We start from the raw sequence: 13,648 nt of genomic DNA, 5'->3' as shown, positions 1-13,648 counted from the left end.
GAACTGAACAAGTCTGATGTGAAAAAGTTGAATGTGTGTCTGAGCGCCAAGTACAGCAAAAAACAGTGAGACAGACTCAGTGGTCTAACTAACTAACCAATCTTTTTGGACTTTCTCAAATGCCCGTGTTCTGCCCCTTTCAGCGCCTGGAACCAATCCTAGCTTTGTTACCATGGATGTTCTCTTTTTTGGGGGTAGTTTCCAAATAACCAATTGCAATTTTCTTTTCTATTTTTGCAATTGCAGTTTTTTCTATGGTTCCTAGAACTCATAAACAGGCCAAGGTCATATGCGCTATATATGGTCATATGACAATGGCCTGTTTTCTTTGTCTCAACTGTAATTGGATTTTCTCTTTTTTGGGCCTGTTTTTGTAGAACACTTAAGTTATTTCTGTTATTTTATGACTTCCTTTTTTGGGGGTTTATAGCATACAATTTTAAAATGTTTTTTATATATATACCTTGAATATTTGAGGTTTGGTATAACATGTAATCAGTTTCTTTTCATGTGGGTTAATAATTTACCACAACATTGGTATAAGCATACTAACCACCATCTGCTCTACAGTCCTTTTATCACTAACAATGTCAGTTTCCAATTTGGATGTGATCACTTGTTCTGTTCAAACACCCTGAACCAAGTCAGTTCTCCTGAAACAACTGGAATCTTAACTCATCCCACAACACCTGTTTGAACTTCAACCTTTTGGGTTTTTGGGGTGGTTTTCACTGAGGGGGACGGAGTCGGACGCAGACCCAGTTTTAGGTGCATTAGTTACATTATTACATCTCACTCTATTTTGATTGGTGGGGGATGTGTGACACCTTCCTCTTCTAATCTCTGTATTTCTATACATATATGTCCTTCCATATAGTTCCCAATTCCACTCTCCACTCTCATATGTCCTGCAAATTTTGTCAAGGTGAGATTGCACTCATTGTGAGTTTTAGACAGTATTTCCCTTGTCAGGTGCTATACTTCCACAAGCAGCCAATTGTCCATTTTCGTGTCTTTCATTCCCATGAGCCATTGATGGAAATTCGGTATGTGTTGTAAGATGAGTATATCCACTTGGGCTTCCACTTGGGCTATGTTGTCTGCTATAAACTCCAATGCACTCTTCGGTCTAGATAGCTGTTCCTTTTCTGGTTATATTATGCTGCCATGTGTCTCATAGTTACCCTTCTTTTGTGACGGTTGGTTGTTAAGCCAGGATGTCGTCCAAGTTGACGGTGGTGAGGTCCCCATTCCAGCTTCCTCTACGTTTTTCCCTTGAGCCAGCATGATTCGTCATGGTTAACAGCTGACCTCAACAGCAACCTGAGTAACCAAAGAGTCTGGAGACAGGGTTTGTTCCACCTCATGCCTCCCTTCAACGGGCTCCGGGAGCTCCCTGTCCGCGGTTTCTCCGGGTTCTTTGAGTCTCCCCATCCACGGGCGGCCAGGGTCCGGGTCTGGTCCCTCCTCATGGTCTGGTATAATGTCCCTTTGCAGTACCTTAGTACAGTGGTTAAGATGATACCATGTGGTGCTTCCCTCTACGTGAATAGCAGTTGGCGTCGCTCTAACCACTGAAAAGAGAGCTTCCCTCAGTTCTTTTGAGGTCATGGGTTGTTCCACTGTCATTTGGATAATCTTGGGAGGTTGATGCTATCGAAAAATAAGCTAATGTTAAAGTTATTGTTTTCATTATCTGAGTGATTGTGGCAGTTTTGCCTACCACCAGCCATCCAAGTGACGTTTTCAGGGACTTCCAGCACAGAGACACAGACAGCAGGGTTGTAGATACAGCAGTTTATTGTAGAGAGTGGGCTAGTTGGAATAAGCCCAGGAGCATAGTGGAATGACAAGGGCTCCTCTCCTGAGTGTGTGTGGGGATGGAGTTTTTTCCTGTTGTTCGTTAGACCAACCAACGAGCAACAGGTATGCAATAACTTTGAGCCTGGGTTCCCAATTGTCTAGGACCAGGTCAGGTGTGGCTGCTCAAATCATACCATCCCCACACCACAGTGATATAACTTTATATTAAAGTCCCTGATTATTTTATTGATGTCTTGTGGAGTATGGTTTTAATTAATGACCTGTTTGAAATTTCACAATTTCAAATTTTCTGATGATAATTACTTGGCATGAAAAAAAGGATAAAAGATTAAAAAAAAAAAAAGATAAAGAGAAAAAGGAGATTTAGCTTAAAAGTGTTTCTGGTAGTCTTGATTGCGATAATGCTATACTGCGAAACTAAAATTGCATCGCAGGTTACTTTAAACATTACTTTACACTATACATGAGGTGAACATGGATTACTATGACACAGGAAAGTAAGATTATTTTGGGAAGTTTAACATTAAGCAAATCAATTTTGTTGACAAAAAGTATTCTTATAACGTTCAGCCGATCACAGGAATAAAACAGACAGAGAAAAATGATAAGAAATAATTTCTTGAATTTATTGCAACTCAAATGTCATATTTTATGATTTTAATATGTTAAACAAAGTAAACTCTTATTCAGCAGCTTCTTTTCCCTGGGGAACAAACACAAAAATGAGTTAAAATACAAAGGAAATATGTTTTTTGTACATTTATATAAAATTTGATTGACTTAAAATGCATTTACCTTTCCAGAGTCCCGGCTCTTAGCCCTTAGTTTGTTGACCTGAGTCTCAGCAATGTCAGCCCGTTCCTCAGCCTCCTCCAGTTCATGCTGAACCTTCCTGCACTTGGACAGGTAAGAGTTGGCCTGTTCCTCCTGTTGAATAAGAACATTATTAATTCTGATACTGAAATAAATGAAATAAATCAATGTTATTTAATTTAAACTTACCGCTTCCTCAGCCTGCCTCTTGTAGGCCTTCACCTTCAGCTGCAGCTTGTCTACCAGATCCTGCAGCCTGGCACCGTTCTTCTTGTCCTCCTCAGTCTAATGTACATTTCAAAAGACAAATTTAGATTAACTTCATCATCGTGTTTAAGATCAATCATCTTAAGCATTTGATATTTAGTATTAATCACTTACACCCAATGGGGCTATTGTAAATCGTAAATGTGTGGTACCTTACCTGGTAAGTGAGTTCCTTCACTCTCCTCTCATATTTGCGGACACCTTTAACAGCATCTACTCCACGTCTCTGTTCAGCCTCAACTTCTGTCTCTAGCTCACGAACCTTCAGAGCAGAATGAGGAATTAAGTTTCCCATGAAATCATTAAGATCTATACATCAGCTAAGAAATGTGTAATGTATAGATCAGCTCCATTATTTTACCCTTGACTCCAGTTTCTGGAGCTGCTTCTTGCCTCCCTTCATGGCCAGGTTCTCAGCCTCATCCAGACGATGCTGAAGGTCCTTCACTGTGACCTCCAGGTTCTTCTTCATCCTTTCCAGGTGAGAGCTAGTGTCCTGCTCTTTCTTCAATTCTTCAGCCATCATGGCAGCCTTAATTTGAAATTGTATTAAAAAAATAGGAAAACATCACATCTGTTTCACAACTGTTTGAGATGTGCAGCATGATTTGCAAAATTATAAAAAATAACATTAAGCTTACATCAGTGATGGCCTTCTTGGCCTTTTCCTCTGCATTCCTGGCTTCTTGAACAGTGTCGTCGACTTCACTTTGGACTTGGACCAGGTCTGTCTCAAGCTTCTTCTTTGTGTTCAGAAGGCTGGTGTTCTAAAATAATTAAAATCATGACATGAACATAATAATGCAAAAAATGTAATTGACTGGAGAATTACTGGGGGTAAGATTATATTTGTTTACCTGAGAGTGCAGCAGTCCGACACGTTCACTAGCATCCACCAGCTCCTGCTCAGCCACTTTGCGGCCTCGCTCTGTCTGTTCCAGAGCTACCCTCAGCTCCTCAATTTCAGCCACCATGAGACCGTTTCTACGCTCCACCATGGCAGCCTGCTCCTTGAGGTCTTCCTGCGCTCTAACAGCATCGTCAAGGTGCAGTTGGGCATCCTGATGTGGAGAAATTGCGTAAGGGAAATGTCACTCATAGACCTGTTTGTTGGGTCACACGCATTGGTGTGTGCAACTGCTTTGTGCCATACCTTGAGTTGTCCCTGGACATTCCTTAGCTGCTTCTGGGCTTCAGCAGCCTGGCGGTTGGCATGACTCAGCTGAATCTCCATCTCATTCAAGTCTCCCTCCATCTTCTTCTTGATTCTCAGGGCATCATTCCTGCTCCTGACCTCAGAGTCGAGAGTGCTCTGCATGGAGTCAGTCACTCTCTGGCTGTTCCTCTTGATCTGCTCCATCTCCTCATCCTTCTCAGCCAGCTTCCTGTCAACCTCACCCTTGATCGTGTTGAGCTCCAACTGGACACGCAGAATCTTGGACTCTTCATGTTCCAGAGTTCCCTTTAGATAAAAAATGTTAGACTCCATGGTTGACTGTTCAAGTGTATTTTGACATATGTGCACGTGGAATTTGTAATTCTTTATTTCACCTCAGCTTCCTCCAGAGCAGTCTGGATCTCAGACTTCTCTGTCTCCACCTGCTTCTTGGACTTCTCCAGCTCATGGATGCTCTTTCCAGTCTCACCAATTTGTTCAGTCAGGTCGGAGATCTCCTCTGCATTGAGGGTTGAACATTGTAATTAATTTGCAAGCCATGAGTAGGCCTTGCAATGTTGTTGATTTCTACCATCCAAAATAAATATGATGTGTCAAATTAAAAATAATACATATTGTGCTTAAATCATGAATAATCAACTCACGTTGAAGGTTCTTGTTTTCACGTTTCAGGGTTTCCAGCTGATCCAGAGCTTCTTCATAGGAGTTCTTCATCTTGAACAGCTCAGTGCTGAGAGAACGAGCCTCTTTCTGAGCTCCCTCAAGCTCTGCCTGACCCTCCTCATATTTCTGCTTCCATTCTGACAGAACCTGTAGAAAAAAAAATTTTAAGTCACAAATGTTCAGCAACTGGAAGTGAATCGCCAATTTTCTGGATCTACAACTATAAGTTTCCATGAAGTCATGATAATTAATCAATCAACACAATAATCAACACACTTTGTCAAAGTTCCTCTGCTTCTTGTCAAGATTGGCAGCCAGTCCATTGGCTCTCTCCACATCAATCATGAGGTCCTCAACCTCACCCTGGAGTCTCTGTTTGGTCTTCTCCAGAGAGGCACATTTGGAATTCACAGCCTCAATCTGCTCCTCAGCCTCCTGAAGGCGTTGGGCAAGCTTTTTCCTGTTAATGATTTGCAAAATGTACATATAATACTGCTTGTGGTACTGGTACGAATACCACTTTGAAACACATTTCTAATTCCTCTGGTAGAAAGAAGCATGTTTTTCTTACTTTGCCTCCTCGAGCTCCTCTGTGCGCTGGATAGCATCAGTTTCATACTTGCTCCTCCACTGAGCCACCTCACTGTTGGCCTTAGACATTCCACGCTGCAGTTCAGCCTTGGCCTCCTGCTCCTCCTCAAACTGTTCCCTCAGGAGATCACAGTCATGGCGAGCTGATTGCACACCATGTGCGAGAGCATTTTTAGCCTGGCAAAAATTAATCAAAGAAAAGGAATGTAACATACACATATACGTCATAATTTAAAATCATTAAACATTTTCATAATTAGTAAATCCTCTGCACCTTGACTTCTTCCTCAATCTGTCTCTTCAGCTCGTCGATCTGCTGTGTGAAGGCCTGCTTTCCTCTGGTCAGCTGAGAGACAAGAGCTTCTTTCTCTTCAAGTTGACGACCAAACTCACCTGAGTGGAAATTAATGTTTTGGTGTTTTTCCCAGAATATTTGTTTGTTTATATATATTTTTAAAGTTAGTTACGGTTAAATAGCATATTAGCAACCATGCAATGAAATAAGAATTTAATTTAAAACCCTTGCCATTCTCTGTCATCAGTCTTGCCCTCTGGGCACTGATGTCATTGTTCTGGCGAACATTTTCATCGTTCTTCGTCTTGATCTCACTAAGCTGGTCCTCAAGGGTACGGCACATCTTCTCAAGATTTCCCTGTGAATGAATGTTTAAACATTTCAGTGGTTTTAGTTCCTGTTTCACTATAGTGCAACAGCATTTGGATTCAATTATACTTCAATACCTTTGCTTTGGCAACAGCCTCCATGTTGCTGGAGAGGTCATCGATCTCCATCTTGTATTCACTCTTCTCCTTTTCAAGCTTCTGCTTGACACGCTGGAGGTTGTCGATCTGCTCTCCCAGCTCTGCAACACTGTCAGCCTGCTTCTTACGGAGAGCGGCAGCAGTGGCTTCATGCTGCAGGGTGGACTCCTCAAGGTCACGACGCAGCTTCTGGAACTCAGCCTCACGCTTCTTGTTCATCTCAATCTGAGCAGCAGTGGCTCCTCCAGCCTCCTCAAGCCTCTCACTGATCTCTTCAAGTTCCCTGGAGAGGTCAGCTCTCTGCTTCTCAACCTTGGCACGAGCAGCACGCTCAGCCTCAATCTCTTCCTCCAGTTCCTCAATACGAGCCTTTGTAAAATATAATATTAATGAGATTAGTATATATATACTGTATGTAATTATTAAGTATCTACATTCATGATAATTACTTATATGGTATTTTAGAGCAAGCATTACACACCTGGAGCTCTTTGATTTTCTTCTGCAGCTGAGCACCCAAGGATTGTTCATCTTCAATCTTACTCAACAGCTGGCTTGTCTCAAAGTCCTTCCTGATGATTGGGTTACAAAATAACATTCAATAATCATATGTTTCCGATACATCACAATAACGTCAATTTCCTTATTTCCACATTACTTCTTGATTTTTTCATCGGACTGCTGCTTGTCATTCTCCAGGTCCATGATGGATTCCTGAGCCAGTTTCAGATCACCCTCAAGCTTCCTCTTGGCTCTCTCAAGGTCCATACGGAGCTTCTTCTCTTGCTCCAGAGAACCTTCAAGCTGCATATTTATAATTTTGCTTGTGATTATACAACATACATAATTTCTTAATTATACATAATTTTGATACATTACATGTTGAACTCACGTCATCCACTTGCTGCTCCAGCTTGGTCTTGGCCTTGGTCAGAGTGTTGACTTTGTCTTCCTCTGCCTGCAGGTCATCAAGAGTCTGCTGATGGGCCTCTTGGAGGGCCTTCTTCTCCTTTGTCAGCTTAGCAATGCTCTCATCCTGAGAGGCCATCTCCTCAGTCAGGTTCTTTACCTAAATGTCCAAATAAAAGATGTTTTTTGATTGTTTGATTGTTCCACCAATATGTGATAATGATGACACTGACATTTAATTTACCTTGTTCTCAGTGGCATGTTTCTCCTTCTCCACTTTGGCCAGGGTAAGCTCCAGGTCATCAATGTCCTTCTTGAGCTCAGAGCATTCATCCTCTAGTTTCCTCTTCTTTGCAGTCAGCTCAGAATTGATTTCCTCCTCATCCTCCAGCCTTTCAGTTGTCTCTTTGAGTTTGGCCTCCAGCTGGATCTTGCTCTTGATAAGTCCCTCACACCTCTCCTCAGCATCTGACAGATTCTCTGATTCCTTGTTGATTTTGATAGATTGTGTTATCCATACAATACTAACTATTTTCTTTTTCCTTGGACATAACATATAAAGAAATTATTCTGTTGCTTACTTACAGATGCTACTTGAAGCTGCAGATCATTCTTCTCCTGCAGAATAGAAACCATCTTCTCCTCCAGTTCCTTCTTCTTGGCGAGGGCAGCAGCCAAGTCTGTTTTCATCTTGTCATAGTTCTCCTTCATCTCGGCCAGCTCCTTCTCAGTCTCAGCACTCTTCAGAAGAGGTTTGATCTTGTAGTACACCTTCATCCATGGCCAGTGTTTGACATTCATGAATGAGCGAACGTTGTACTGGATGGTGTAAACTGCATCCCTATAGAGGACAGCACATTCAATTAAATATTTTGCCATATAAGGAACAATAAATGTGTTGCTATTAGTAGGATTTAACATTTTAAATATGCCTCGTTGCTGTCATCTTCACAAACTCCTTCCTCATGAGGTAAGCACGGCACAGAGCCTGAGTCATTGTGACCAGAGAAGCCAGCTTCTCATCTCGCATCTCCTCAAGGGTACCCAGCAGACCAGCTTTGAAGAACACCTTCGGAAGGCATAAGAAATGTTTCATACAAATGACCATTATACTAGATTTAGAACACATTACCATTTGTAGATTGTTTACCTTTGTGTGTCCAAATTTGTACTCATCATGAGGCACATCAATTGATCCGAGCAGTTTCTCAGAAGCCTTCTTGTTGTCAATGAACTGGCCCTCAGGGATGACGCTGGCATTCAGTACTTTGTACCTTTTGTAAGAGTCTATGTTATTCTTCATAATATTCTTAAACCGGTCATTTATTTCAATGTATGTAATATTTAATACCTCTGCTTGAAGTCAGCATACAGGATTCTGCTTGGGAAACCTTTTCTGCAGATTCTGATACCCTCCAGTACACCATTACACCTCAGCTGGTGGATAACCAGGAAGTTTTCCATCAGACCTGTGAAAAGGTTGCCACATTGTGAGTATTACCACAAAACCTTACAAATTCTAACATCATTCCTTGACATATCTTAGATCACCCTTCATAAACAACATTAAAATAACACATACCTGGTGTTTTTGACTCATTGGGAATCAGGCAGCGCACAAAGTGGGGATGCGTGCTCCTCAAGTTGGTCATCAGTTTGCCCAAGTTCTCCTATTGATATGAGATAACATCAGATAATCCAAATGAAAAGGTATATCTTGAGTGAAATAACAAACTTACTTACTTTAATTAATTCTTACCCTGAACTGTGAGGACACTGTCTGCATTGAACCACCCTTCTTCTTGCCTCCTTTCTTGGCACCACCTGACTCTGTGAATTTATTGATGACGATTTATTGAATTTTCTTTCCAAACATTCTACTTTTACCATTCCCCTTTTCAACATGTGTAGTTTTTGCTGAATGTGTACATGTGAGTTATAAAATGAAGTACATTGCATAATGTGTGTAAATTAATGGGCAGACTAATATTATGGGGATCTTGTAATTGAAGGTCAAATTGAAATCATACCTTCAGCAGCAACAGCTGGATACAGGACAGGCAACAGCTTAACTGGAGACTTCTGGTACAGCTGTATAACAGACTCATTCAGGGGATCCTTGTTCTTGTCCAGCCAACCAGTAACGTTATAGTCCACAGTTCCAGCATAGTGCACCAGGGCGAAGTGGGCCTCAGCTTTGCCCTTTCCAGGCTTGGGCTTCTCAAAGGCTCTGTTTTTACCAAGATGTTGGTCATACAGCTTGTTCTTGAAGGTAGTGTCTGAGGCCTTGGGGAACATGCACTCCTCTTCAAGGATGGAGAAGATGCCCATTGGCTTGGTAGGAGGAAATTAACAGGACATTTTTACAATAAATAATCATTTAAATAACATAGAAATTATACTATATATAATCATTAGTTATACCTTCTCAATAAGCTCAATACAGGCAGCCAAGTCCATGCCAAAGTCAATGAACTCCCAGATGATGCCCTCCTTCTTGTACTCCTCTTGCTCCAGGACAAACATGTGGTGGTTGAAGAACTGTTGCAGTTTCTCATTGGTGAAGTTGATGCACAGCTGCTCCATGCTGTTGTACTAGAAGTGGAAATAGAATAATTATTTTAAAAACTTTGAACATCAATATTGTTAACATTTTAGATTGAAATATCTTTCAAGGCAATGCCTGTCAGATATGAGTAATACTAATAGATTAAACCTACATCAAAAATCTCAAAACCAGCAATGTCCAGCACGCCAATGAAGGACGACCTTGGCTGCTTAGTGTCCAGCATCTGGTTGATACGGATGACCATCCACAAGAACATCCTCTCATAGATGGACTTAGCCAGGGCACTCACTGAGTTCATCACCTAGAATAAATGTCAGTCAAAGATAATGACAATTATTATTCATCTGTAGAAGGATCTTAGTGTATAATCATTGTATTGTGATAAACTTCCAACTTTAAAAATAAATGTATATTTTAAGCAACCTTACTGTGTTAACTATCATTTCTACTTCATTTGCATTGCTCACTCAAATTTGGATGAAATCTTTGAACTTTTAAATCTTACATACCTGAGGTACAGTCTGTCCCTTGGTGACAAACTCATTTCCGACCTTAACTCTGGGGTAGCACAGAGCCTTGAGCATGTCAGCTGAGTTCAGGCCCAACAGATAGCCAACTTTGTCAGAATCTGAAAAATGGTATTGAATAAATACAGAAATTACAAAACACGTTAAATGCAATAGTCAACACAATGCAGAAAGAACTATTTATGTTAGACGCCTTGAATATTAATCCATGTTGACATGAACTTCCACTGACCTTCTGTGCCATCTGGTTCAGCCTGTTCCTCACGCTGCTTCTGCTTGAACTTCATGTTACCATGGTGAAGCACAGCACCAGTAAACTTAAAGATGGCCATCTTCTCATCACCATTGAAACCCAGAATATCGATGGCAGCCTGTAGTGAAAATAATTGTAACCAATAATTATTAATTGTGATATTTATTGTAATTATTTGAAAAAAAAACCCGTTTTTTTTACAAAGTGTAAGTTTACAATTGTATGAGTTATGTGTTATGGTGATGGAAAGACTTTAAGAAATGACTGACATCAGTAGCATCCAGCTCCTCTTTGTCATCAATACTGGCCACAGTGATCTGACCCTGACTGCACATGGGGAAGTCGTAGGGGTTGGAGGTGATGAGGGTCATTTCTGAGGATTAAACACAATAACATGTATGGACATTGTCGAGCAGGTGTTGAATCTGTGTTTAGACTCCGCTCAAGAAATCACCCAAAATTTTGTAATTTTCTCAAGGAACAAACAAAAGTGCACTACCCTTTTCAATGGCATACATTTACAGGTCCTAGTTGAAGTAAGGCTTGCTTCTATTTCCAATAATCCTGCAAAATTCTTATGATGTTTATTGCACAAGATGAGAATATCTTGAACTACAGTAACACACAGTTATTAGTAATTCATTTTACCAATAATCTCAGGTTTGTGGTTGGTCATCATCTGGTAGAAGATGTGGTAGCCTCTCTCATCTGGAAGCTGGAATGTCACTCTGGACTTCTCCAGCAGATCTGAAAGAATGGTTCATCAACCAAAATTGACTCCAAGTAAAATCAGTGTCAATTTCATTTGGACTTTTACTGGATACTTACATGTCTCAATATCAGCAGAAGACAGTTTGCCACTTGCGCCAAAATGGATTCTGATGAATTTACCCTGTTTTGGAAAACGTCATGTTTACTTTTTAGACCCAGTCATTGATTGAAGATACCCGAATGGTTAAAATTCTCTGTACTTACAAAGCGAGAGGAGTTGTCATTCCTCACAGTCTTGGCATTACCGTAGGCTTCCAGCAGGGGATTGGCTGCAATAATCTGATCCTCCAGGGAACCCTGTCATCCAAGTTTGACATTTTAACATCCCTATCAATTAATTGCTCTCTTTGGTTTAAACAACTTACTCATAGTAACAAACCTGAATCTTTCCTGAGTCCGGCTTCTTGGGTCCTCCCACAGAGATTGTTGCAAAGTACTGGATGACACGCTTTGTGTTCACAGTCTTTCCAGCACCAGATTCACCACTAGTTGAAGAGAGATTGATATTTAGAATTTTTTTTCATTGCTACTGGTGTTTGATTTATATGATTCCAATACATGTAAAACTTACGTGATCAAGACTGACTGGTTCTCTCTGTCTGTGAAACAAAATAAATATATTTTCTTCTATACTTAAAAGCCAATTAAATTGATAATCTGTAACTATTCTTGGCACGCACATACCAACAAGCATGTTCTGAAAGGCGTTGTCAGAGACAGAGAAGATGTGGGGTGGAGCCTCCATACGCTTCTTGCCTCTGTAGGCATTCACAACTTCCTGGTCGTACACTGGGAGCCACTTGTAGGGGTTAACAGTGGCACAGAACAGGCCAGAGTAGGTCTGAACAGGATGAGATCAAAAAGAGAATTTCAACTCTTCTGTTGATGCTGTATTTAAATACTATCCCACATGAATCAGTAGGAAGGTAGACTTTCTTACGTAGATCATCCATGCTGCATAACGCTCTTTGAGGTTATACAGCACAGAGGCTTCATTGAGATGGGTCATCATGGCCATGTCCTCAATTTTGTCATACTTGGGAGGATTCATGGGGGTAACATCCTCCTCCTTGACTGTTTTCTCCTGAAAATGGTAACACATGTTTAGTCTTCAACATTAAAACGAGTTTTCTTATCTTATATCCTTGAATGAACTACAGTCTACCTCCTTTGTATCAAGCACTGATACAGTGACTTTGGCACCGTCTCTCTTCAGGATTGTACATTTGACATACAGCTCCTTAGTATCAGCCACATATGCAGCACTCTTGGCATCAAATGGTTTGTTTTGAGCCTCAATCCTCTCCTTCTCTGGCTTACGGAGGTAAATGGCAGCTTTGCCATAGACGGCCATTTCTGCGTCCGTACTCATGATGGCGGCTTACTGTCAAAAGTACATTTTAAACACTTTCTTATTTGTAATTCATACTTTTTGTATTTTGTCAGTTGTTGCAGTTAGAATTCAAGCATGCTGTACATTCTCAATGTTAAACAACTTACCTGTTATTCCCACCTAATCACAGAAGATATCACAATCAAAAGTGCCCCCCTTAAAATAGAGAACATTTTTTGAATTAAATCACTCATACATATGATTTATTAAGTCTAATGCACAATGCTCAATTTGCTTATTGTTCACACTGCCACACATTTACTTTTGACATATTAATTAGTAAGTATTTACATAGTCACAGTTTGCTCTTATTTACAGTGAAACGTATTGATACATTGAAATAAAATGTTTTCTTATACAACCCAACACTAAGTGTTACTATTACAATGCTTTACCATGAATGACAGCTGAACCATCAGTCTTACTCACCACCAGTTGGAACCTGCTGAAATCCCCTCCAGTCTCTGCATGTCTTCAAGAGCCTTCTTATATAGAGGACATTCTGCAGAGCAGGCACAAACTAAATATGGTCATGTCTTTGAAAAGGCTCACATGGATTTTGTTTTACATTTGACACTTCATTGCATTGATGCACCTTGTATAATGAATTCATGAATTGTTGAAATTGTATTTGTACTTTAACATATTATAATTTTTTCATTATTGTTGTTTTTGTGTAATAATAATGAATATTCCTCCCAAGAAAAGTAGTTCATATTAAATAGATTGACATTTTTTGTTTAAATATATTCTGATATCACATTTACATTGTCAATTGAGAACATTCTACACTGATATGTGTCTTTTCTTTATAGAAAGTGCAGTAAATTCTGAAATTGTAAAACTCAAAATCTATAAATATTACATGTCATGTTTGCATTTTTGCCACCATAATAGGAATCCTTTGGAATGTTTACAAGGTTATTTGACTCCATCTCAAGCCATACACCTTAGTTGGGAACTGAACATCCTCCTCTGGGAGTTGTATTGCATGTATATATGTACATATGTATTGGTTGTAGGGATGGTCAATACCAAACGTTTTAAATTTGATGTGATGCTGATACTTTTTGTTACAGTTTTGATGATACCGATAACCATAAATAATAAACCATAAATGGAAATGTGA

The 13,648-nt window shown here is 40.1% G+C and overlaps 1 protein-coding gene across 1 annotated transcript; it reads right to left on the bottom strand.

Annotated features, from left to right (window-relative positions):
- Positions 1–2,451: 2,451 nt before the first annotated feature.
- On the bottom strand, positions 2,452–12,976 carry LOC307243188 (myosin heavy chain, fast skeletal muscle-like). Its single transcript, XM_080017855.1, has 41 exons — positions 12,949–12,976; positions 12,627–12,675; positions 12,292–12,510; positions 12,067–12,210; positions 11,811–11,967; positions 11,698–11,725; positions 11,506–11,611; positions 11,331–11,423; positions 11,184–11,247; positions 11,004–11,102; positions 10,625–10,728; positions 10,335–10,473; positions 10,085–10,203; positions 9,727–9,876; positions 9,431–9,601; positions 9,037–9,340; positions 8,766–8,836; positions 8,589–8,676; positions 8,358–8,475; positions 8,157–8,280; positions 7,939–8,075; positions 7,592–7,847; positions 7,251–7,493; positions 6,990–7,166; positions 6,756–6,901; positions 6,579–6,669; positions 6,077–6,466; positions 5,862–5,988; positions 5,610–5,728; positions 5,316–5,512; positions 5,021–5,204; positions 4,726–4,891; positions 4,456–4,580; positions 4,058–4,366; positions 3,762–3,965; positions 3,546–3,671; positions 3,266–3,436; positions 3,062–3,166; positions 2,827–2,922; positions 2,620–2,751; positions 2,452–2,527 (listed from the first exon to the last, which is right to left on the bottom strand). Exons 3-41 carry the CDS (start codon positions 12,496–12,498, stop codon positions 2,507–2,509), a joined length of 5,808 nt encoding a protein of 1,935 aa, XP_079873981.1. The 5' UTR covers positions 12,499–12,510; positions 12,627–12,675; positions 12,949–12,976; the 3' UTR covers positions 2,452–2,506.
- Between the last annotated feature and the right edge of the window lie 672 nt (positions 12,977–13,648).

Source organism: Zeus faber (assembly GCF_960531495.2).
Source record: "Zeus faber genome assembly, chromosome: 17".
NCBI lineage: Eukaryota > Metazoa > Chordata > Actinopteri > Zeiformes > Zeidae > Zeus > Zeus faber.
This window is presented reverse-complemented; position numbering and strand designations above follow the sequence as displayed.

Bases quoted from the DNA above. Each gene is read 5' to 3' on its own strand.
- LOC307243188 (XM_080017855.1), bottom strand. From the start codon at position 12,498: ATGAGTACGGACGCAGAAATGGCCGTCTATGGCAAAGCTGCCATTTAC. The intron at 9,341-9,430 runs GTATAACTAATG...CCTCCTACCAAG, and splicing joins GTATTGAGCTTATTGAGAAG to CCAATGGGCATCTTCTCCAT. The intron at 3,437-3,545 runs GTAAGCTTAATG...TTTCAAATTAAG, and splicing joins CCAAGAAGGCCATCACTGAT to GCTGCCATGATGGCTGAAGA.